Source organism: Dryobates pubescens, chromosome 2 (assembly GCF_014839835.1).
Source record: "Dryobates pubescens isolate bDryPub1 chromosome 2, bDryPub1.pri, whole genome shotgun sequence".
NCBI classification, from domain to species: Eukaryota; Metazoa; Chordata; class Aves; order Piciformes; family Picidae; genus Dryobates; species Dryobates pubescens.
Window position 1 is genome coordinate 30,637,326 of NC_071613.1, and position 22,513 is coordinate 30,659,838.

The 22,513-nt window shown below is 38.3% G+C and overlaps 1 protein-coding gene across 4 annotated transcripts in view; it reads left to right on the top strand.

Annotated features, from left to right (window-relative positions):
* Positions 1 to 11,894, top strand: part of SESTD1 (SEC14 and spectrin domain containing 1) — a 54,252-nt gene extending 42,358 nt beyond the window's left edge. For all 4 annotated transcript variants that reach the window (XM_054174014.1, XM_054174020.1, XM_054174027.1 and 1 more), the window contains 7 exons: positions 808 to 922; positions 2,583 to 2,742; positions 5,792 to 5,873; positions 6,234 to 6,356; positions 7,615 to 7,806; positions 9,337 to 9,458; positions 11,162 to 11,894. In XM_054174014.1, the coding sequence (XP_054029989.1) occupies positions 808 to 922; positions 2,583 to 2,742; positions 5,792 to 5,873; positions 6,234 to 6,356; positions 7,615 to 7,806; positions 9,337 to 9,458; positions 11,162 to 11,291 (924 nt within the window). In that variant the 3' untranslated portion in view covers positions 11,292 to 11,894. The remainder of the gene's footprint in view (positions 1 to 807; positions 923 to 2,582; positions 2,743 to 5,791; positions 5,874 to 6,233; positions 6,357 to 7,614; positions 7,807 to 9,336; positions 9,459 to 11,161) is intronic.
* The last annotated feature ends 10,619 nt before the right edge of the window (positions 11,895 to 22,513 follow it).

Below are 22,513 nucleotides of genomic sequence, written 5' to 3' on the forward strand. Positions count from 1 at the left end.
GGAGCACAAGCCCTATGAGGAGAGGCTGAGGGAGCTGGGGTTGTTTAGCCTGGAGAAGAGGAGGCTCAGGAGAGACCTTGTTCCCGTCTACAACTACCTGAAAGGTGGTTGTAGCCAGCCAGGGGTTGGTCTCTTCTCCCAGGCAGCCTGTGACAGAACAAGAGGACACAACCTTAAGCTGCACCAGGGGAGGTTTAGGCTGGATGTTAGGAAGAAATTCTTCACAGAAAGAGTGATTGGCCATTGGAATGGGCTGCCCAGGGAGGTGGTGGAGTCACCATCACTGGAAGTGTTTAAAAAGACTGGATGGCGCACTTAGTACTGTGGTTTAGTTGATCAGATGGTGTTGGGTCATAGATTGGACTTGATGATCTTGAAAGTCTTTTCCATCCTGGTTAATTCTTTGTTCTGTAATATGTCTTACATTTCAATAACATATGAGATAAAATGCTTGCTACTTAAAAAGATACCTTTTTGCCTCTTTTGTTTTTGTTCATGTGTTTTTAGAGGCTTATAAATTAATTAAACAGCAATTTGATGTACCTACCATGTTCTTTGTTTTTCTTTAAATTGGCATTTATTCCTTTCCTATATTTGTCAAAGAAAAATAATCATACCTTGCCTCCCTGCCCCCATTTAGGGATGTATGCTCCTGGAATTTTATAGGCAGATGGGTCATTCATCTTGATTTGAATTTCCTGTGATGAACAGAGAAACTTTTAAAATGACAGATTTCCAAACATTTAGAACCATGTGAAGCTCAAGCTTCCTCTTAAAGATCAACATTTCTGTTGTTTTTCATTTTAGTTGTCTCAGCAACTGGATGGCTTATTGGGAATGTTGTGTGTAGATGTGGCACCAGCAGATGGAGCATCAATTCAGCAAACTTTAAAACTACTGGAAGAAAAATTAAAAAGTGTTGGTAAGCAAAGTATTTCTTTGTTTCAGATACACACATTCTAGTGAGTTCATTAAAGGAGAAAAATACCCCAACCACTTACCCTTCACCCCCTTTAAAGACAGAAAAAAGAAAAGTTACTTTTTTTCCTAGCTAAGTCATGTTCCACCTAGTTACTTTTGAATTGCTTGTGCTGTTTTCTGCATAGTTCTACCTGGAAAAATACTTAGAAATGTTTTTGGTTTAAGTATAATATATATTTGTTCTATATCATTATCATGCATTTTATCTTTAAAGAAACTTTTTTCCCCTCCCACTAATCAATTGTAGTATCTTAGGAATATTGCACTTGGATGTTCTTTTTGTCTCCATAACTGCCCCTCAATCACAGGATCACCAATGTTGGAAGAGACCTCAAAAATCAAGTCCGACCCGTCACCACAGACCTCATGACTAAACCATGGCATGCAAGTGCCACATCCAGTCCCTTCTTGAACACCTCCAGGGATGGTGACTCCACCACCTCCCTGGGCAGCCCATTCCGGTGCCTAGCAACTCTCTCAGTGAAGAACTTTCTCTTCACCTCAAGCTTAAACTTCCCCTGGTGCAGCTTGAGACTGTGTCCTCTTGTTCTGGTGCTGGCTGCCTGGGAGAAGAGACCAACCCCCTCCTGGTTACAACCACCCTTCAGGTAGTTGTAGACAGCAATAAGGTCTCTCCTGAGCCTCCTCTTCTCCAGGCTAAGCAACCCCAGCTCCCTCAGCCTCATCTCGTAGGACTCGTGCTCACCAGCCTCGCTGCCCTTCTCTGGACACGTTCAAGAGTCTCAGTGTCCTCCTTAAACTGAGGGGCCCAGAACTGGACACAGTCTCGAGGTGTGGCCCTAACCAGTGCTGAGTACAGGGGCACAATGACTTCCCTGCTCCTGCTGGCCACACTATTCTTGATGCATGCCAGGATTAAGATTGTTACCCATTCAGTTTTAATAGTACTTGTACTAAGTGTTTTGCAGTAGCTTTGGTTATATCCATGTCAATATATGGCAGATTTAAGGTTGCTACACTGTCAAGAATATATACTAGAATATTTCAGTTGGGGGGGAATCTACAGTGTTGTAGAAAAAGTTTTGAAGGTCATGCATGGCTGAAGTAGTTGTGATTTGAATATAATGCTTTGGTGCATAAACTAGGTATTCCTTTAGAAAAACAGATAATAGAGCTGGCAAATAGTAGAACAGCAGATTCTAAGGGCTGGCATATTTCAGTGTAGAAAAATGTATCAGCTGTTTGGGATGTATTATGAAGTAGTAACTTCTGCCAGCTATTGAAGAGCCTTTAGGCTGCAACTGCTTGGCAGTGATAAATATTTTGAGTACTGTGCAACTGTGTGGATGAAAGACATTTAATGAGGTATTTGTATGCTGAAAAGTTAATACTCGCTGTCAGCTTTTATTTGTTTTTCTTGTTATCAGCTAGGCCATAAAGTACCAAAGCCTTAGTTAATATAGACAAGTGATCCTTCAAAAGTTGGAAAGGGCAGTGAAAGACACATAGTAATGTCCTTTTTACTTTCAGGCCTTCCATTTTAAATTCTGTTGCATGTCATATATTTCCTTAGGGGGAAAAAAAATTAACAAATATGTAAAAATGAACATAGACTTCCTTCTCTTTTTTTTCCCCATTAGACTTAGGCTTGCAAGGCTTGCGTGAGAAAGGTCAAGGTCTTCTTGATCAGATATCCAACCAGGCATCCTGGGCCTATGGAAAAGATGTGACCATTGAAAACAAAGAAAATGTGGACCATATCCAGGGAGTAATGGAAGACATGCAACTTAGAAAACAAAGGTAAAAATAAACCACAAATGTCTTAAATGACTAGACTTCCTGTGTGCTCATAAGTATGTGGGGAAAAATGTTGTCAATTTTTTCCCTAAAAAAATTCCATATATGTGAAAATGTGTATTAAAAACTTACATATTTGCAATGTACTTGAATGGTCCAGAAACGTCCCTGCCTAATCCATTCTAGCATATTTCTAAATCCAAGCACCTTTTGTGTTTTGGTACTAGGTGGAATATTGAGTGCTTTCCTGTACTTGTAAATGCTCATCAAGAGTCATATATTCCTCTTACATGAGTTATGGAATGAATACAAGAGGCACCTTTTATATATTAGCAGTTTGAGATGAAAGGTATAATAATACCACAGTAGTGATGATGGATCTGAAATTTCTGTATTAGTTGTGTAGACTCGTTTTTCTTCTCCTTTCTCTCAATTTCTATCCTTTAAACATAACCTTTTCAATCCTGAAGATAGGAAGAAAAGTAAGATGGTGTCAGTGGGACAGGGTACAAAATGGAGGCACAGAGTTCAGTTATCAGAATGTGGGGGGTTTGTGAGTTTTGGAATAAGGTAGAGCAGAGAATAAAGTTGTAGTAGGGAGAAATGCTGAGGAGTTGAATTTGTGAAAGGATAGATTTTTGCCGTCATCCTCTTTCTCCAAGACTTATAGCTGATTTTTTTTTCCTGAAAATGCAGTAGTACTGGTATTTGGCTATAACCCTGCCTCCTTTTCTACTCACCCGTGTGCAAGACTTAGATGAAGTTGCTCATTATTACTGCTGTAACCCCGAAGACAATACTTTCCATAGGAAGTGCCTGAACTTTGAGTGCAAAGACCGAACTAAAAGGTGCCTCTAGGAGCAAAAAGAATTCAGTGCCTTTAATGAGCATCAAATTGCTCACTTTAGGAATTAATTCTACCAGTCACAAATTGCTTTCTTAGGGAGTTTAGTGTAAGCATGTGTCACTGTGCGATAAAATGGCAGTTGGAATTCAGAACTAAGAAAAGATGCACATGGGAGAAGGAAAAGCTTTAAAATGCATAGTAATGGACTCTGAAGCAGCTGTTAAACATTGGAAAATGTTCAGAAAGATTGATGTTCAGTTGTACTGTGAGAAGCAAGTAGAACTTTAAGGATTGTTAGGAAAGGAATAGAAAACTAGAAAGGAAATGTAATTTTGTTGCTTTATAAATTTATAGGCCATCTTTTGCTTGTTGCACAGTTCTGGTCTGTATTCTCAGAAGGGATATATAAGTGTAGGAAGGCAGTTAGAGAATCAAAAAGTCAATAAAATGTTCAGGCAAAGGTATGAAACAGCTTCCAGATGATGTATGATTAAATAGGGTTCTTCATCCTGGATGAGAACCAAAAAGGTACAATAGACTACCATCTCTCAGTAGCATTTAGTAGTAATTTTGGCAACAGTTCAAGTTCTATTGAATGTTTCTCATTATTTATCATGCACCAAGTATAATGTTTATTTCTAGGGACATTCTGCTGGCTATAGTTAGGCATTTGGAATCCAGAAATTACTTTCTTGCATTATTAGACCAACAAATTTCCATTCTGTAAGCATCACAGCACTAGAGGACAGGGTACAAAACACAGTGCACTAACAAACTATTCTTGGAAGTGCTTCTGTGTGCAGTCAGTTTGGAAAAACAGGTTCGTGCAAACTGGCTTCTGCAGTCACTTAAGCTGGTGACGGTTGACATCAGTAATTCCATTTGCACTGGGCAGGACTCTGAATCTTGTGTCTGCTTAGCAGGCTCAGAAATTCAAGTGAAAAGGTCATTTTGCTAAATGTATTTAGCTCTTGCTGTGGAAAGAAAAGTTTCTTTTAAAAATTTTTTTTAAAAAAAAAATTATAGAAAGAAATGTTAAATGTGCTTAATTTTGCAAAAGAATCAGAATAAGTTTTTATATGAACTGGTTCTTGAAGTGCTTCTTAACAAGTTACAGCAAAGGACATATCAGGGTTCAGTTATCATCATGTTTGATAAAAAGACAAATGGAGAGATGTTTTAACATCTCTCAAACAGTCCTCATTTCATTCACCAAGAAAATTTTGCCACCAGCTTAAAATACAAATCTGAATTAGGTTAAAGCGTAGCTTTCCCCTAGACTTCAGTGGGAATAAACTCTGTCTTAGCCATGTAAGCATCTGTGTGGCAAATCTTACCAGTGCAACAAGGTAAGGAACACACAATGCTGCTGGAAGGTGTGACAGTTTTAGGCTATGCCTTTAAGAAGAGACAGTTCCTGGAGCACTCTAGCTGAATGTTTTGGTGTGAAAAGTTAAAACAAAGATAGTTCTAGTAATGAATTTCATTGGTGGATTTGTAGCAACGTAACCTAGGGATTTTTAGTTTTAGCCCAGTCTGTCTGTTTCTGTCTGCCTGGGTATCTGCTGTCTTTCTGTGCTTGGCTGACCTTGGACTAATGAGATAAGAAACTAATTCTTTTTCTTCCCTTAGCGTACGCTTTGAACTAACAGAATTTCCCCCTTAATAATTACTTTTCTCTCTAACCTTTTTTGGGAAAAAAGGGAGGAAGGGGGAAAAGGGGTTTTTTTGGGGGGACCCTCCTGCAGTGGGAGGGGAGAGGCAGGTCTTTTGTGTTCCATTCTTTGCTGTATATTTTCGTATATACTGTAAATACTGTATATTGTGTATATATTCATTGTATTTCATCCTGCTTGTAAAATATTGCTTTTCCATCTGCTTCTCTGACTGAGTTAGCCGTGGTTTCGGTGGGGGGAGAACTGAACTTCTTTCACCACCACAGAAGGCCTTGTAGATAGTGCTAGTACTACTACTTACAGGTTAGCCTTGCAATGAATTTTGAGGCTCATGATTTCAGAGGCTTCTGTTGCTTAGTTCTATTTATCACATATTTGTTATGTGAGGCATTACATATTTTGGCCAAGGTAAGCAGAGCAAAAATGCTTTAATCAGCTTTTTATGAGCACTTGCATCAAAATGTTGCTTGCTGAAAACATTGTGTCTGCAATACATGTGTTGGTGAGTCTTTTTGTGCTGTTGTTTCAGGTGTGAGGATATGGTTGATGTGAGGAGACTGAAGATGCTTCAGATGGTACAGTTATTCAAATGTGAAGAGGATGCTGCCCAGGTATGGCAATACCTACAGAATTTCATCATTCTGGACTTCATAGTGCACTGGTTAAATCTGTGGTGTTGATAGTTGTGCAGTATTATTTTTGTCACTCTCAAATGTAGTTTTATTTAGTGAATTTCTGCTGCGAAAATGAAGGCTGTAGCATTGACTGAAAATGATTGGTGATTGTATGCATGATCTACCAGTTCGTGGTATCTCTCCTACCTTTTTTCCTGTCAATAGTATATACTTGTACTCAAGTAGCTCACCCTGCTGGAATTTCTTCCCCCGCTGCTTCCCCCCCACCTTTTTTTTTTTTTAAAGTTTGTTGTTTTAATTTACTACACTTACATGCTTTTAACTTCTGTTTTTAAGGCAGTAGAATGGTTAAGTGAACTTTTGGATGCTCTGCTGAAGACACACATCCGATTGGGAGATGATACTCAGGAAACAAAAGTTCTATTGGAGAAACATCGAAAGTTTGTTGATGTTGCACAGGTGAAATATTTTTTTAGCAATATGGGGTTTGTACAGTTTCAGAAGGTCTAAGTAGAATTGGTACTTTTATGGACAATCATGGAACAGCTGTTAATAGTCTTAATGGTTAGTCTTGATATCTTTGAATGAAGACCTGATGATTGCTGGAGCTAGTGATGAGCCCAATGAAGTTTTGACGTTCCATCAACATTAGCAGCGCTGCAGTTTACTACCTCAGTTTATCTGCTTCACACGGGCAGTGCAAACCACAAAATACAAACTTTACATGTAATTTCTTAAAAAGGCACATATTTCAAACAGTCTTTGTAATTAGATTTGAAAGACTCCAATAGAAGACTGAAATACAGGTGAGCCACTTGGTTTCAGTCTTTTTTTTTTTTCCTGAGGTATTTCATGAAATGGAGCCTGTCTATTCATTTTCCAGATAGAGTTGAATGTTGGTGTATGGTAGTCCTCCTCATACAAGGAGTTTTGGCACTAGCAGAGTTGGTGATTGAGCAAAACTGACAGCTTTAATTCTTGACTGTAGCAGCCAACTAAGGAATCGTGCTGATGAGTCTACTGAAATTGCTGCTGCCATAGACCAGGTTTAAACACCTGTTTGCAAATCTTGAATATGCCAGCAGGTGTGAGATACATGTGAAAGATGTCACTGAAGAGTAGGAAGTATGAAAGCTGAGCTGTACTCTGGTGCTTTTTTCAGATGTATACTGCTTCTAGAAGTTTGTTTATTCAGAACTCCCAGTTCATAGATGTGATGGTTTTGAGTTGCATCTGTTACACTGGAGCTGACGTCCTCTTTTGGTTAAGTTGAGCTGATAATGACAGGAAGGTGGCTTGCTGTTATGATGATGTGCCACAATGCACTTAGATGCTGGGTGTCCACAAACGTGGTGATAGTGAAGTCAGCAAGACAGTCATCTTGCTGACAGTAGATATCAAGTATCCTTTGTAAGATCATTCATGCAGCTACTTGAAATTTTCAGGAAGCTCTTTTCTTCTGCCAGTGTGAATGTCAGTCAACAGGAGCTTACATGTTTTTATTGTTCTTTCAAAAAGCAGAAGCACTGTTAGGTCATTTCTGTTTTATTCATGCTTCAGCAGCATCTTCTAGTAGAGCAGATGACTTCAATATATTTTGTGGACCCAAACTGAGGAGCATTCGTGAACACGTGCTGTTATTTTAAGATGTCAGTTAGCTCCTAAGTTAAATGCAGGGTTTTTGTGTGTTCTCTTTTTCATCTCTTCCAACATTTAGAGTACTTATGATTATGGGAGACAGTTACTGCAGGCAACTGTTGTTCTGTGCCAGTCCCTGCGATGTACTTCAAGGTCCTCGGGGGATACGCTTCCAAGACTTAATAGAGTGTGGAAACAGTTTACAATAACTTCTGAAGAAAGAGTACACCGACTGGAAACAGCTGTTGCATTTCATTCAAGTGCTGAAAAGGTGATTGTTGTGTTTATAAAAGAAAAATTTCATATCAGAATTTAAGCCAACAAAGTGTAAGAATAAGGAAGTTGCCAGTGTGTATCTCCCACTAGATTAAAAATGCAGAAAAATTAATTTAATCCTGTTTGTCCAATGGTTAATTTTGATACTTAATGCAATTACTGCATGCCTACATATATTTGTATAGGGCCTGCTTGACAAAAAGGAGAATGGCAGCCCTAGTGTTCAAGTGCATTGATCTGGGACAGGGAAGAATGTGGGTTTATCTCTTCAGAGGGGAACTCTGACGTTGATCACAAAACATTACTTTTTGTGTTTTAGACTAATTCCTAAAGGCAAGGAAAGGCTTTTGCACGGTGTAATACAAAGCTATGGTATCTTTTAAAATCTTTGGAGAGTTAAAGGAAGTATTGCCTTTTAAGTCGTGAGCATTTTTGAATGTGATATCCTCACAAACTATGTAAAGGAATTTAGTTTTTAGTGTTTGGTGTTGTTTTAGTGTTCTTGTATTTTGCACTTGGAGGGTTGTTTTTTTTTCAGAACACACCTCTGCCTTGGTATGGTTTTAAACTCCCATATGCAATTGTCTCAGTACTGTACTCAGTTGGGTGATGCTAGAAGCCAGAGCAGGATGAGCACTCAGCAGTTAGGAGGAATAGTTGCTGCTCACTAACAACTTGTTGCTGTGGAGGAATGTTGAGAGTTCTCAAATGCCTGAATTTAAGACAGTGTCTGTTAATGAAGAATGAGAGGTAGGCCTGTGACACATTTTGGAAAAGGTATTTAGAGTATGTATCTCTAGTACTGACAATAAAATGTCATATAGCTGCAAAAAAAGCCCACCTTGTGCATGGTAAATTATTTCATTCTGTCATACAAGGAAGGCATAGATGTGAAGTTGCTTTGTGTTCTCCTTGCTTGTATTAATTTCTTTTTTGTATTAATTAAAGATGCTTTGTAGGCTTTGGGAATTGATGGGAGGTTCACAAAATAAATATATCATCTATATGCTGCCACAGATGTCTGTGAAATATTTTACCTGGTACCAAAATTGGAATTCAGTGGTTCATAAACTTTTGAAAGAGCTGATTATCTCAGTCCATATTATGAGCATTGGGTGGTACTGGGTCCCAATCCTGTCTGGAAACACTGGTGTTCAAACTTTTTTACCCAACCTGTTCTGTATCAGATGTGGATTTAGTTTTGAAACGGCAAGGGACCCTCTGTTATTTCTGTATCTTTTGTTTTGTGTGACTGTCTTGTACATTTCGTGATGGAAGTTAATATTTCTATGCATTTTATATTTGTTGCTGTCTAGCAAAAGTAATTCATTATTCCCTGTTAGAAATACAGAACAGTGGAAGCCCTGACTATCTTCTTAATACAGTTTAATTCACATTTTCTTTTCCTCCAGTTATGAGTGTTTTGATGAAACTTATATAAATGTGTCAATGAAGATGCTGACTCTGTCAGCTAATGGCACTGAAAAAACCTACATTCTATCTCTTCTATATCTTTTTTTAACAGATTTTGCAAGACTGTCCAGAGCAGCCTGAAGCTTTTAGTGACGTGGAGCAATTTGATGAAATTGAAGCCGTTGGGAAGTCACTGTTGGACAGACTAACAGTGCCTGTAGTTTATCCCGATGGGTATGCAAAATGTTCTTCTAGTTCCTTCCGAATATACTTTTGGTGAAGTTTCATAGTAGTCTTTCATGCAGAAGAGTCCTGAAATTGCTGAAAGTAACAAACCAGCAGACAAATACTTACCAAAATTAATTTTCCATCTTTCACAGAATGCACATTCAAACTTTCCAAAGACAACATGCTCACTTTTGGAAAGGTAGTGACTTTTTCACACCAAGCCTTGGAATGTTTCTGGGTGTGTAGGATCCCACACCGTAAAGAATGAGACCTGAAATTAGTGTTCTGAATTAGAGACTGAAACTGTAGGAGATTGTATCAGGCAGCTGCATTAGGCAACAAAGTATCATATTCCCTATGCAGTATTTCCTTTAGTAAGGAGTACTGTGCCTGAAGATAGAATAGAATAAACCAGGTTGGACCCAGGTTTGGAAAAAAAAAAAAGGCATAGCAGGTATTAGCAATCCAGTAAAAACAGCAACTGTTACTTATGCTTTAAATTAGTGTAATTATTAAAGTGAAAGCAAACCTTAGAACCTGGAACAGCTCTCAGTGAAAGACACTTGCCACACCTTGAGGTTTAAGTCCTAACATAAATCTCCTGTAACTGTATATACATCTGTGTTTTAGACTTGAGTGACTGAGTGCTGAACATTATTTCTAGACCCCTCTTGCGTATTAACAGAGTTCTGTGTGTCCTGCTTCCTAAGAGTGGAATCCTAGTGTTCTAAATTCTAGGATCCCTTGCTCATCATCTCTGGACATTCTTGTTTTGAAGCATTTAACAAGCAAATAATTTAAGAAATGTAGGAACATATGAAACATCATAAAATGTTTGGAAGCGTCCTCATTGGCCTTTTCAGTCCTTCAAACTTTTGTTAGTATCCTCTTGAAAGTATCCAGGTTCCTATTCTCTGTCCTTCTCATGGATTCTAATCTGTATTAGGAAAAACTTCTGCCCATATAGTCATCTGGGGCACTGTCGTGCAGTCTGTCATTGGAGTTCCCTAGCCAAATTAGTCTACACCTGCATGAAATAAGCCTAAGTGGACAGAAAAGTTATCCCCCCTGCTCTGTATGAAATTATTTGCCCTGCCACTGTTTCCAAACTCTTCCTTGATACCTGTTATTTTGCTGGAATATGTATTCTGTTCAAATCCTCCTTTTGTTGACAGCTTGGTTAGTTATTTCATTAACATTTCAGCTGTTATTTTGTTGTATTTGAATGGGAGAAATGAACTTACAGCCACATGTACTTTTTGGTTTGAGAGAGAGGACATAATTTGTCAGCGTGTGGCTGAACTTGCATTCACAGAGTGCTTCTATAATGCAGCAGTTGTGTAGCCTCAGGATTCATGTGTAGACAGATTTCCTTGACTGTCATAGTCTTCAAAACTGCCAGACTGACATGGCAGGTAGCCAGAGGAGGAGGTTAAAAAGGAGTTTTAGGAAGTATGTAGTTGCCTTTGTGGAACAGTGCCCTGCTGTGAAGAGAATCTTTTGAGTATGAAAAGGGTCTTTGTAATTATTTGTAATAATTTCATAAAGATACGCTGTCAAGTCTCATCACTGAATCTGCAAAGCCTTTTAAACGTGGCTCTTAAATTTCAAGAGGGAAAAGTATTGTATTGTTTTACAGTGTCAACCGCATGTATCTTGACCTGTGTTGTACTTTTCAGTGGTAACTTTTGTGGTTTGGGTTCTTTCAGGTCTGAGCAGTATTTTGGGAGTCCCAGTGATATGGCTTCTGCAGCAGAACACATTAGAGAGAAGATGAAGCTAGTTAGCCTGAAAAAGCAGCAGCTGAGACAACCAGAAGCTACTACCCCAGAGAGCTAATACTGACCCTTGTCTATGAATTCATAATAGGACTTCAGTTTGTAATCCAGCATGGTGTTTGCATATTACAGAAATTGGCATAATATATTAAAATGCATTTCACAGCTGTTATGTCTCATCTTTTTTTTTTTTCAAAGTAAATGTTCTCAGCATCTTAACACTGTACATCTATCAAGCCATAATTATTTAACATGCTATGAAACCATAGATTCCAAGTATCTTATGAAAAGGAACTGTAAATTTTGCACTGAAACTTGCTGTAAAGCTTTACCTGACCTATCAGCTGCTTCTTAGTTAAACAGCTGATGCAAGCTTTGAATGGTGCTAACTAAAGTGTTAGGAGTTCCATATTATGAAATTGTAGACTTTGCTTCCCCCTTTGCCCAGGTGATGTAGTAATTTTAGACTGCAGGTAAAGTTCCTGCAGTGTAGACAGTGTTGACCCTATAATTTTAATTTGAAATGCTTTTTAACAAAAAGATCATTTTTATTGTGCCAGTATGCAACCTGCCCATCAAATCTTTGATATATCAAATTCATTAAACAGATGTTTTCCTATTTGTATTGATAATGTATTAAAAGCTGTTTGTGCTTAATAAAAAACATCTTTTTGAAGTCTAATACAAATTTGTTCTGGTCTGTGTTCTCTAACATCATTTGTGATACATTTGGTAAGTGGTAGTAAAAATCATAAAATTCCCTGAATATTTCTCAGAAGTCTGTATAATTTTTGTTATGAAATGCTCTTTAACACACAGCTGGAAGGCGGACTGCTCTTGAACCATTATTAATAGGAGTCTGTGGTGGTTTTTTCCCCTTGCTTTCTGATAGCAGTACTTGCATAAATCAGTGTTAGATTAATAATGGGTTTGTCCCCATGTAGGACTGGTACACAGCTCTCGTGCTTCATTTCTAACTCTTGTCTCCCTTGGAGTGAAGAATCTTGGATGCTGTGAATATCCCTTGGAGGTTAAGGGTTTTCATCTAATGAAAAATTAACATGAAGTTCTTAGAACCATGAGAGCAGTAATAAAGAGAAATTTATTAAGAGAAGGAAATTGGATTGACAAAATCAGCTGTGTGTATTAAATTGGTGCACTCTTTACTCCTCAGGATTTAATCTGGATGCACTCAATATTATATTTACTCAAAGATTGTGTGGTATCTGAGCATGTTAAAATAGTGTGTGTGAAACAATCAGCTATAGGTCTAAGTACCCAATGTTGTTACTGCACTACGTTTTGCTCTTGAGCATTGTTACTACTTTTCAGGTTTTCTTGATGGATCTGTCATTCAAATATATTTGGCTGTTAGTCTCAGTTTTTCCCACACAATCCCTGGCGGTAAAAAAGTAAAGCAACTTCTGTGTTAAAATAACTTAAGTTTAGTGTTATTTAGTGACAAAAGTAATTATCTGTAATTTTAGTGACAAAAGTAATTATCTGTAATTTTAGTGACAAAAGTATCTTTTCCTCTGACCTGGTTTTAGCTCAGCAGGCAGCTGAGTCCCAGCAGTCCAGTTAAAACAGAGGGGTTTTTCTCCTCTCCCCTGCTCTGCTCTGGGTGAGCAAGGAGGAAAGGAGCTGGGAAGGCTGGACTGTCATGTGAGATAAAGGTCCCAGTGCCCGCAGCAGACAAAACTGTGAAAACCATTGCTGCCATGTGCAAACCAAAACCACAACAAAAGGAACAAGCTCCAGCCCAGAAACCGGGGAAGAAACAGCAAAAACCTGAAACGGGAAACTTCACAAGCCATAAAATATAAGTCCCATAAATTCTGGCCAGCCCTCTTCCAGTCATGCAGTGAGCATGATGTGAGCATGGTGTAGAATATACGATCTGGCCTGCTCTGTTGCTCTGTGCAACTGGGTGGGGGTAGCCCTGACCCCTGCAACCCTTGTCCTTTCTAGAGGGGCCATTTAGCTCAAAACAATAGATAGTTGTATGCACAAATTTGGACCAGTGATTGTTCACCCTTGAGTCCAACCTTGAGACTGTTTTTAACCATTCCTAGAAGCCAGAGCATTCTGAATTTAGTGTCTCATCTAGTCTTAATAGACCCTGCTGGGCTATGGCAGCTTTTGGACTTGTTTGAAATTTATTTTTATTTTTTTTCCCTTCCTCTCAGTGCTTCCTTCCCTTTTCTCTGTGGAATCCCATGCTTTTAGGGAAATCAGGTGCTTGGTAAGGTGCTGTTTATCAGTGATGGTAAGTAGTTTTCCAGGTCTTGTTGCATGAGTCTGCCAGATAGTTCTGACTTCTTCCTGTGAACTCTTCAATGGAACAAATACCATCTGTTAAGATTTTTATGCTGGTTGTCTTAGTCAATCTACCATCTATGATTGGAGCTACTACTGAATGTTTAGGAATGTACAACCCTTAATTGCATACAAAGTCAGTGATGTACTTGCCTTTTAGCATGTCTCTGTGCTCAAGTAATCTATTTTCACTTGTCTGGGCAGCTACTACTGCATGCAGTAGTGATGACTCTTAGCTGAGGCTCTTTCTCTGCTCTTTTTGGTTGCAAAAATAGTTCAAACAACAGAGTTCCAGGAGATGCAAATACGTGGTGGGTTGGGGTTCGTGGGTGGTTTTGTTGGTTTTTGTGTGGGCGTTGGCTTCTTGTTTTATTTTTTTAAACAAATAGCTGCAGTGAAGGATATAGTGCTACCTGTGAGATCTGGAGATACCAATAGAAGGGAGGAAGGATTGGTTCTAAGAATTGTAGTTATAATGCTCCTAAATATATTATGATTAATGACTTGGACGGTCCAGAGTCAACAGTGTTCCACTGTAATAAAACCAATAACAAGAATTTCTAAGTTCCTGTTAGCCAAGTTTGGATGCATTTGAAATGTTTTAAAAATGGTAAGTATTTTTTAGTCTATTTAGGAAATGTAATCTTTGTCACTTTATTCTGGTAATGTAATCCTGAGTGTGTTTGGGGGTTTTGGGGGTGTGTTTGGTGGTGTGGTTTGGTTTGTGGTTGTGGGGGTTTGTTTTTGGTTGGTTGGTTTTTGTTTGTCTGTGTTCATGACAGCACCACTGAAAGGTGAGCAGCTTACTAGGAGTCATCCATTGTCAGCTGGGCATCACTTGGATATGTTGGTATTCATATAAAATGCTTCTACAGTAAGCTCTTTTAATTGTGAGAGGTGTGTGGGTGTTTGTATTAGTTTCCATAACAATGTTTGATTTTGTTTACGGCCTACTAACTTTGAGATTTTATTGGTATCACAGTATAGTAGAGGTTGGAAGGGACCTCAAGAGATCATTGGGTCCAACCCCCCTGCCAAAGCAGGATCACTTAGGGTAGTCCGTACAGGAATGCATCCAGGTTACTCTAGATGTACGGGGGGGGGGATGGAGAAGGGTTGTATGTACAGTGGGATTGTATAGCACCTCTTATACCATCATGCTAGCCTAAGAATATAAGTGCCAGCTGACAAAAAAGACAGGGGGGAGATTTTTCCATCCCAGTTAAATGTGTCAGTAATTCATGATTACAAGGAGAGGTTGTTATGGGCTTTCAACAACAGTAATGGCATGTAATGATACTATGCTAACCTCCAGTTTCCTGAAATGTTTCTACAGGATAATTTTAATCTATGTAAGGAGGGAAGGAGTAAGAAAGGAAGCTTCTTGGAGCTACAGATGAAATTCTGTAATAGAACATTAAGTGAGTTGTGGAGCTAAAATGCTGAGAAACACTGATGAAAGCAAAGTTTTGGTGATTCCTAACTTCTCTCCATCCCCAATCTCTCCAAATTCTTGCAGCAGTAAAAAGAGTCATCACTATAAAAATGCTTAGTAGTTATGTTAGACTTCTAGTTTAAACAAAACAGTTTAAACTGCAGGACCAAAACATGCTTGAGTACCTGGAATTTGCATAACATCGTTCTACAAGGTAAATAATTCATGATCTCTCTTTGCAGAGATGTCTGTTGTCTTTTTCAGGTGTGTAAAAATTTATCTACTCTGAAATACAGTACAAAGGCAAACAGTTGAGCAGTACATTCTGGTTGCAACTTGCATAGTCATTTCAATTCTCAGTAGACTGAACCTTTTTTGTAGTGTGTAATTTCCACAATTTCATCATACATAATAGCACAGGCTATTGTAGGGTTACTGTTACTATTCTATTCTACTTCTGGGAAGCTGAATTCAGATGCTAGAAAAGTACACTAGGTCATCATTTAAAAAATCATTAATTCCCACAGTCCATCTTACTTTTGTTTCCTCCAACTAAATAGTCCTGTTGTTATAATACTGGCAAGTCTGTCGAGGCTGCATTTGAGTTGAAAATTCTATTAGAAATGGATTAATTGCATGCCTTTTGCAAGGATATAGAGGCAAGGAGTTCTTCAAGATATTCTTCCTCTGATGTTTAGTGGAGGTAGTTTTTTTGTGGAGACTTACCATCTGGAAATACTGGTAAATAACCCACCCAAAAATGAGTTTGGTTTCCCGCTTTTAATGGGTCCCTTTGTACAGACCTCAAAATGTGGTAGTTTAGGACCATTTTTCTGTGACTTCAAGGTTAATTTGGAACCTGATAGTGAATCATTAAAGGAACTTGTGAGAACACCTCTAATTCTCTCCAGAGTGGGAGAAAACATATTAATCAAAAATAGATGCTCGTGTGACTATAAAATTTTAGTTATGCTAATACAAAAATGTGCAATGAAAATTAAGGCAGCAAATTTTTCTTTTCTTGTCAGTTTACTTCAGCTTACATAGGTCACTACTACTGCAAAGATTATGGTAATATAATACAGAGACAAGAGGAAGGCTAAGTCAGGACATAAACTCCTGGAAGAGGAAAAAAATACTTTCCTAAAATTTGAAATGTGCTAAGGAAATAAGTTGGAAAATTCAAAAGCAAAGTGAAAAATCCCAGTTCTTTAACTTCAGTTGGAAAAGTTCAGCTTATTTTGCAAGGTGTAGAACAAAGATGTAAATTAACATCTCAAACTTCTCAAACACTGTAGTATGACAGGAGCACTCAATCTGTTAATTTCTGTGGTATAATTTTTGACATGGTTCACCATGCTTGCAGCATATGGATTATCATCTCAGTTTTGGGGGTTCTTTTTCCCTTGTTCATTTTCTCAGGAAGAGTTGCAGATGCAAATGTGTGACAGCACATCCCCATTGCTACTGTTCATTTTGAGGCACGCCTGAATTGCTCATGATCCCCATGCTTCACGGGATTAGAGGCTGCGGAGTTCCACTGGGCTGGAGAGCTCCAGTAGGACATCTCTCTCAAGTACCGTGTGAAGGATTTTATTTGGCTTTGTTTGGTTTTTTTGTTTGCTGGGATTTTTATAGTTCTTGACCAAGTGATAAGTGTCTTTTAACATTCTGTTCTCCTCTTAAGGCTTTTAGACTACTAGGAAAGAGAGTAGCTTTCATTGTGTTTTAATCATTCCCACAGGCAAGTGTGTAGCATGGTTACTTGGTATTTAATACTATTGTGTGGTGTGAGTCTGACTTTCAGAGACTTGGAAACAAGCCACATTCTAAACTGGTACTAAGTGCAGACCATTCTCTTTCTGAACTCTTGTATGCAGCTCTCTGCATGCCGCTACTGGATGATAGATAACTGCAAGCTGGTCTCAGCAGAGTAAAGATTGTACAATGTATTCAACACATTTGACTGCTGCTCCACGTATCTGTGGTGATGATGTGACTGTGATGCTCCACTGTCTGCTTTATATCACTCACTGCCTCTCAGAACATGGCCTGCCTTCTCTCCAAGACAAATGTATCCAAAGAAACACAGTGATGTGGTCACCTGTATCCAGAGTTTTTGTTAATGTTTAGTTTGAAAGCGCATCAGAAGGCTGCAACAAGCCAAATGCTCAATAAGCCTTGTAAGGTTTTTATTTCCACCCATTGTATATGGTCAATTCATTAGGTAGCTGCCATTTGCAGGCATCATTTCATGGTACATTACCTCTCCAGAAGCAGCTGTTCATGAAGAAGCCAGGGCATTTGCTCTTACAGGTGACAGAACTGCGACCTGTTTGGGTTCATTCTTCAATTCACTGTCAGCTCTTACTTCTTCTCTAGGTATTGTCTTAGCTTCTGGACCTTATCATAGGTATGTCCACCTTTAAACTGTCTTCTCTGATAACAATTTTGTCAAAGACATTTCAAGTGACACAACGGTTTTAAAAGAGTTCCTCATTGTTCTCAGGGAAGGATTTACCTTAAGGATGAATTGGTTGCTGATGCCAGTGTGTGTGTGTGCTGGGAGTGGGTGACAGCTGTGTTCCCTGCTTCAAGGGGGTGTTAGGAAGGAAACTTCATTAATATTCAAGAGTGGGTGAGATGTCATGGAAATCATACACACCCCTAAGAGAGTATTAAAAGCACAGCTCAAATCATTTTCATCTTAGAACACTGGGGTGATGGGGTATTTCCCTGTATATGGGAGTGAAGCCTAAAGGCTCACTTCCAAAAAGCTTCTATGGGATGAAATGATGAACTCCTGAAAATTTTCTGTTAGTTTAGGCCAAGTTCTGGGATTCAGGTTCAGTAATTTAAATAGCAGTAGCGATATTGTTGCTTTTAAAAAAATGTCTTTATATTTAGTTAAAGGAATAGAAAGCCCCCAGTAATTGTATAATTGGGAAGAAGCTAAATCTGTTATTGCATCTTGCAAATTTAGATGATTATCTACGTTTTTGGTTTTGTTTTTTAATCTGAAGCATATTGTAAAACACACTGCATGATATTTAAGAACCAGTGCAAAAAATAGACAGATATGCACAGTTAAAGACGTGGAGCTCCATTACCATTATTATTATCTTAAATTTACTTGATCTTTATCCCTTTTACCTGAGGACCTGACAAGATGCCTCAGGAGTAACACCCTGATTTATAATCATTTCAGATTAGAGGATAGAGCAGACTGGAGCAAAACCTACTTCACAGCCAGTGCTGCTATGGTATTTTTAATGTGACCTGTCAAAACTTTAATTTGAAAGTAATTTTGTATCATGTGAATTTTACCTCAGCACCCTGGTGATGTTATTGTTGCCAGTGAATACACAGCACTCTTCCCTGGTCATAACATTCAGGCAAATTAATGTGTTGCCTGAGAATGTATGCCTCAAGACTCTTCCTCAAGCATTCTAATACTGAAATTATGTTAAGGTTAAAAACAAAACAAGAACCTCTGTGCAATTTCAAAAATACAATAAGTTTACAGTTCTACTAATTTGATATTTCCTTTCTCCTCTAATCCCCAGTGTAGCTTTGTGTCTGACTGTGTATTACAACTAGACTGCTTGCCTCCACACTGAAGAAGATCACAGGATATCATACCAGAAAATCTTGCATCCACAACAACATTAAACCTCAATTTATATCCTTTTTCAAACAAAGATGGTGGTTAGTGACCTGAGAAAACCTATTTTCTAGTGTAAAATTTAAGGTAATCCATCAACAGGGATTCTTAAAGCAGCTGACTGCAGAATTCACAACAGTACTGATACTTCAGATGAAGCTAGTTTGAGAAATTGGAAAAAGTGTTCAAAATAAATTATTTCATGATTCATAGGAAAAGACTTTTGTCCTGGCAAAAGGATCCTGGACATGTTACTGAGGCTGATAAAGCTTTTGTGAAAGATTTGTTTGAGAACCTGGTTTATTTGCACAATCAGCATAGATGATGGAACCTATACTTTGTAGATGGAACCTATACTTTTCAGGTTTAACATCAACAGCATGGTCACTGATGGTCAATTTAGTGATTAGTTTTGCATCAATACTGCGGTTTTAAGGTGAACTCCTAGCTGTGTTTATTCATTGTATATTAGCCTCACAAAGCACTGTTTTATTACTTACATACAATGAAAGCCATTCCAGCAGAAAGGAGTATCAGGAAAAACACTTTGCTTATGTTTTTCTTCACAAGATGCCCACCAGGATAAGCATATGTCCATTCAAGATGATTTCTTCACAGCATTAAGTCCACTGCTCTCCCTGTTATGGTATTTCTAGTATACATTGCCATGCAAAGAGCCCAGTCATCATGGTGTTATTTGGAAGAGCTATAAAGTCCTCTGAAGCTCCCCTGTTGCACTGAGCCACCTGCTACTGCATTCAACAGCATTCAGATAAAAGTCTGAGTACTGACGCCCAGAACAAAGAACAAATCACTTATTCCTGGTGATTGCACAACTGCAATTGTGGATAGCAAACAATGTCTCTGAAGCCTGTGAAGTCATCTTAACTGCTCTTCAGTTAGTGCTGAAAGAGGTTGAATTTTTGTTTTAATTATAGGCAATGCTTCCAAAATTGATGTGGGATTTGAATTCTGAAGTGTTGCATACCGTCTTCTGTAGTGGGATGGGTCACAACCTGGGAACAGCAGCGTCATATCCTGTAGTTACACTCCTGTTACCTTAGGTGTCAGCAGTGAGGATACAGCTGCTTAACAGCCGTTACAGAGAAATAACCAGAGAAGATGGAATAAGATTTAAATACTTTCTGCATTTTAACTTTGTCTAAGTCAGTCACAAAATTTGACACTTATGTGATGTGAAAGGGAAAGGGACAGGTAGGACCTGGCATGTCCTTGCTGTTTGAGGTACCATGATCTGGAAGAGAGAAACTTTTGACCAAAATATACAAAGGATATACAAAGGTGTAAACCTACAAGTAGCACTTATACATAATGGAGTTATTTTATTAAAACAAAACAGAGCACTGCTATTTATAACTTCACAATAAATTACTTTTTAACAAGGATTCTAAAGCCTTGTGATTTTTGAACACTTAAAATTCAACTTCCCTGATGAGTTTTGGGGTGGATAAGCCCACCCCAATATCAGATGTCTAAAGTAATGTGCTATTAGAGGTGTGACTGTGTAACATATTTCTGTACTTGTTCTAAATTTAGCTTGCTGAAATTTGTGTCCATTTAAATCAGCTCTTCCAAATAATACTAGCAATATGGCTTCAATGTTTTGATGTTGGTAGCATGATTATGTCTTAGTCTTTAAAATGAATGACTCATACTGATCATCTTGCATCATTGCTGGCTGATTGCTTTCTATTAGATTGAAAGAGAGATATTTCACTCTTACACTGATGTAACTATCTCTTTGAAGAGTCATTGTGATATTTTTAATTGATTTATTTATTTCACAAGTTTAATACAAACATCTGTATTAATGTAAAACCACAAATAATTAAAGAGAGAGGGTCCTTTAACACAGTTAAACTGGAAATGTAAGTTAAATGCAGAAATCGGCAACATGAGGCAAAACTGTCATTGTAGTTGCCTTAGTAGTGGGTTAGTTTGCAGCTGCCTTGGGGTATAGATGTATGTTGCAATCTGCATCTTAATCTTCCTTCTTTACAGGGAGAAAGCGTAGCCTGTCTTGCGTCTATATTTGGTGCAGAGTGCATACTGTACTGTGCTAACACACCGCATCAGGAAGGAATTTCAAATGCTCCCAAGGAATTTAGTAATGAAAGTCCTGCTGGCTTTCCTTGCATGCATGGGCGAGGGAACATACTAATCTTGTGCAATAAACTGTTCTCTGCTACAGCTGATGGAGCCTGAGCAACAGACTAATGAACTATCTAATGTCTCTTCATTCTCCCGACAGACTTGAAGACACTGGGCCACCTTTTTCCCTGTTGACAAGCTTGCAACTGGGCTGACCATTGTACGTGTCACCTGTGACCTATTAAAACTGCTTCACTTTTGTATTCATCGGAGTGCTCCATAGGCTGTGCAACATTTGTTTTGGACAACACCCAGTGAGAGAGAAATGTTGAGCTTCCCTGGGGTGCTGATGGGGTAAGTTCACTCTCCAGCGGATTCTGAGAAAACTGAAGTGAAGTGCCATTTCTTTCACAAACTGAAGAGAATGTGCCAGTCTCTTCACCTGGGATGTGAGAGACTGTGGTCACTTTGTGCTTCACTCTTATGCATTGTTTCCTCTTTGGTCTAATCTTTTCAACCCCTTCTACACTTTAATTTTTTATCGTTTACATTTTGCCATTGGATTTACACTTGAATAGTCATCAAGTCATTTTTTTGTTTCAGTCTTTCCTATAGTTGTCACTTTAAGGAAAGGTATAAATGCAGCTTGTGGTTTGTGGTGGTTTTGTTTTGTTGTTGTCGTCTGTGACAGCAAAATAAAATCCAGCTTGCAGAGAAAAATTATACCTAGCAATTAATGTGTTTGGATTTTGGACACCTGTTCAGTTGAGTTGGCTTAGAGGCTGATCTGTTAATAGGTCAGAGCTGCCAATGGCTTCGGAATTGTCATACAGACCTGTGCTACTCTTTCCGTCTCTTTCTTTTCCTTTCCCCATGTTTCTTCTTCCTTCATTGTTTTTGTTGCATGAAATCTCCTCAAGTTTCTTTGCAAGTAAATAATCTGAAGAAATACATTTTTGTATGATATGTTTAAGAAGAAAATCAGGTTCTTTCTGAAAGCACTAACATTTCAATGCATTCTCAGAATAAGAAATGTTTTTGAGTGGAGATTCCAACACCTCAGTTTTCTGTGCTGCCCATCTTGAGTCTTGTGTTTATTTTTTCTGATTATTTGAAAACAATCAGGGCTATTGTCAACTCATCAGGGATTCAAGTAGTATGATACCTAGTAAATAAAAATGTAAGCATTCCATATGTGCCAGCATTTCTCTTTATGCCATATATAAGCCAGGTAAAGAATGGGAAGACAATTTTTTAAAATAACAGATGCTAGAAAAAGTACTCTTTATTTATACAACATTTAGAAGCTGGCGTACTATATTTAAAGGCTATGTGAGCTTTCTTAAAATAACAGTGGAGGCTGAAGTGATATAACATGTGGTTGTAAGCCCCAGTAAAATTTGGTGGATCTCTTCTGTAATTTAATAAATAGCAGGGATTTAGGTACTATTTTGACAAGTACCAGGTACAAATAGCATGTGTGCTTTGTGGAAATCCTCTGGGAACCACAAAGAGGGATACAGGTAAGAGAATGAAAGAATAGGACATGAAAAACTAATGACCAGTGGACCGAAATGTATCAACTGTCATTGCTTCCCAGGTCTGTTTACTGTATGGCTTTTTTACATGTTGTTGTCCTTGGAAGCAAATAAATAGTGATTCTACTTTTACTATTGCACTGAAATACTAGTGTTACATTGATAGCCAGCTTCTTGATCTTCCAGTACTTTGTTGGTTTTACAATTAGAAGTGT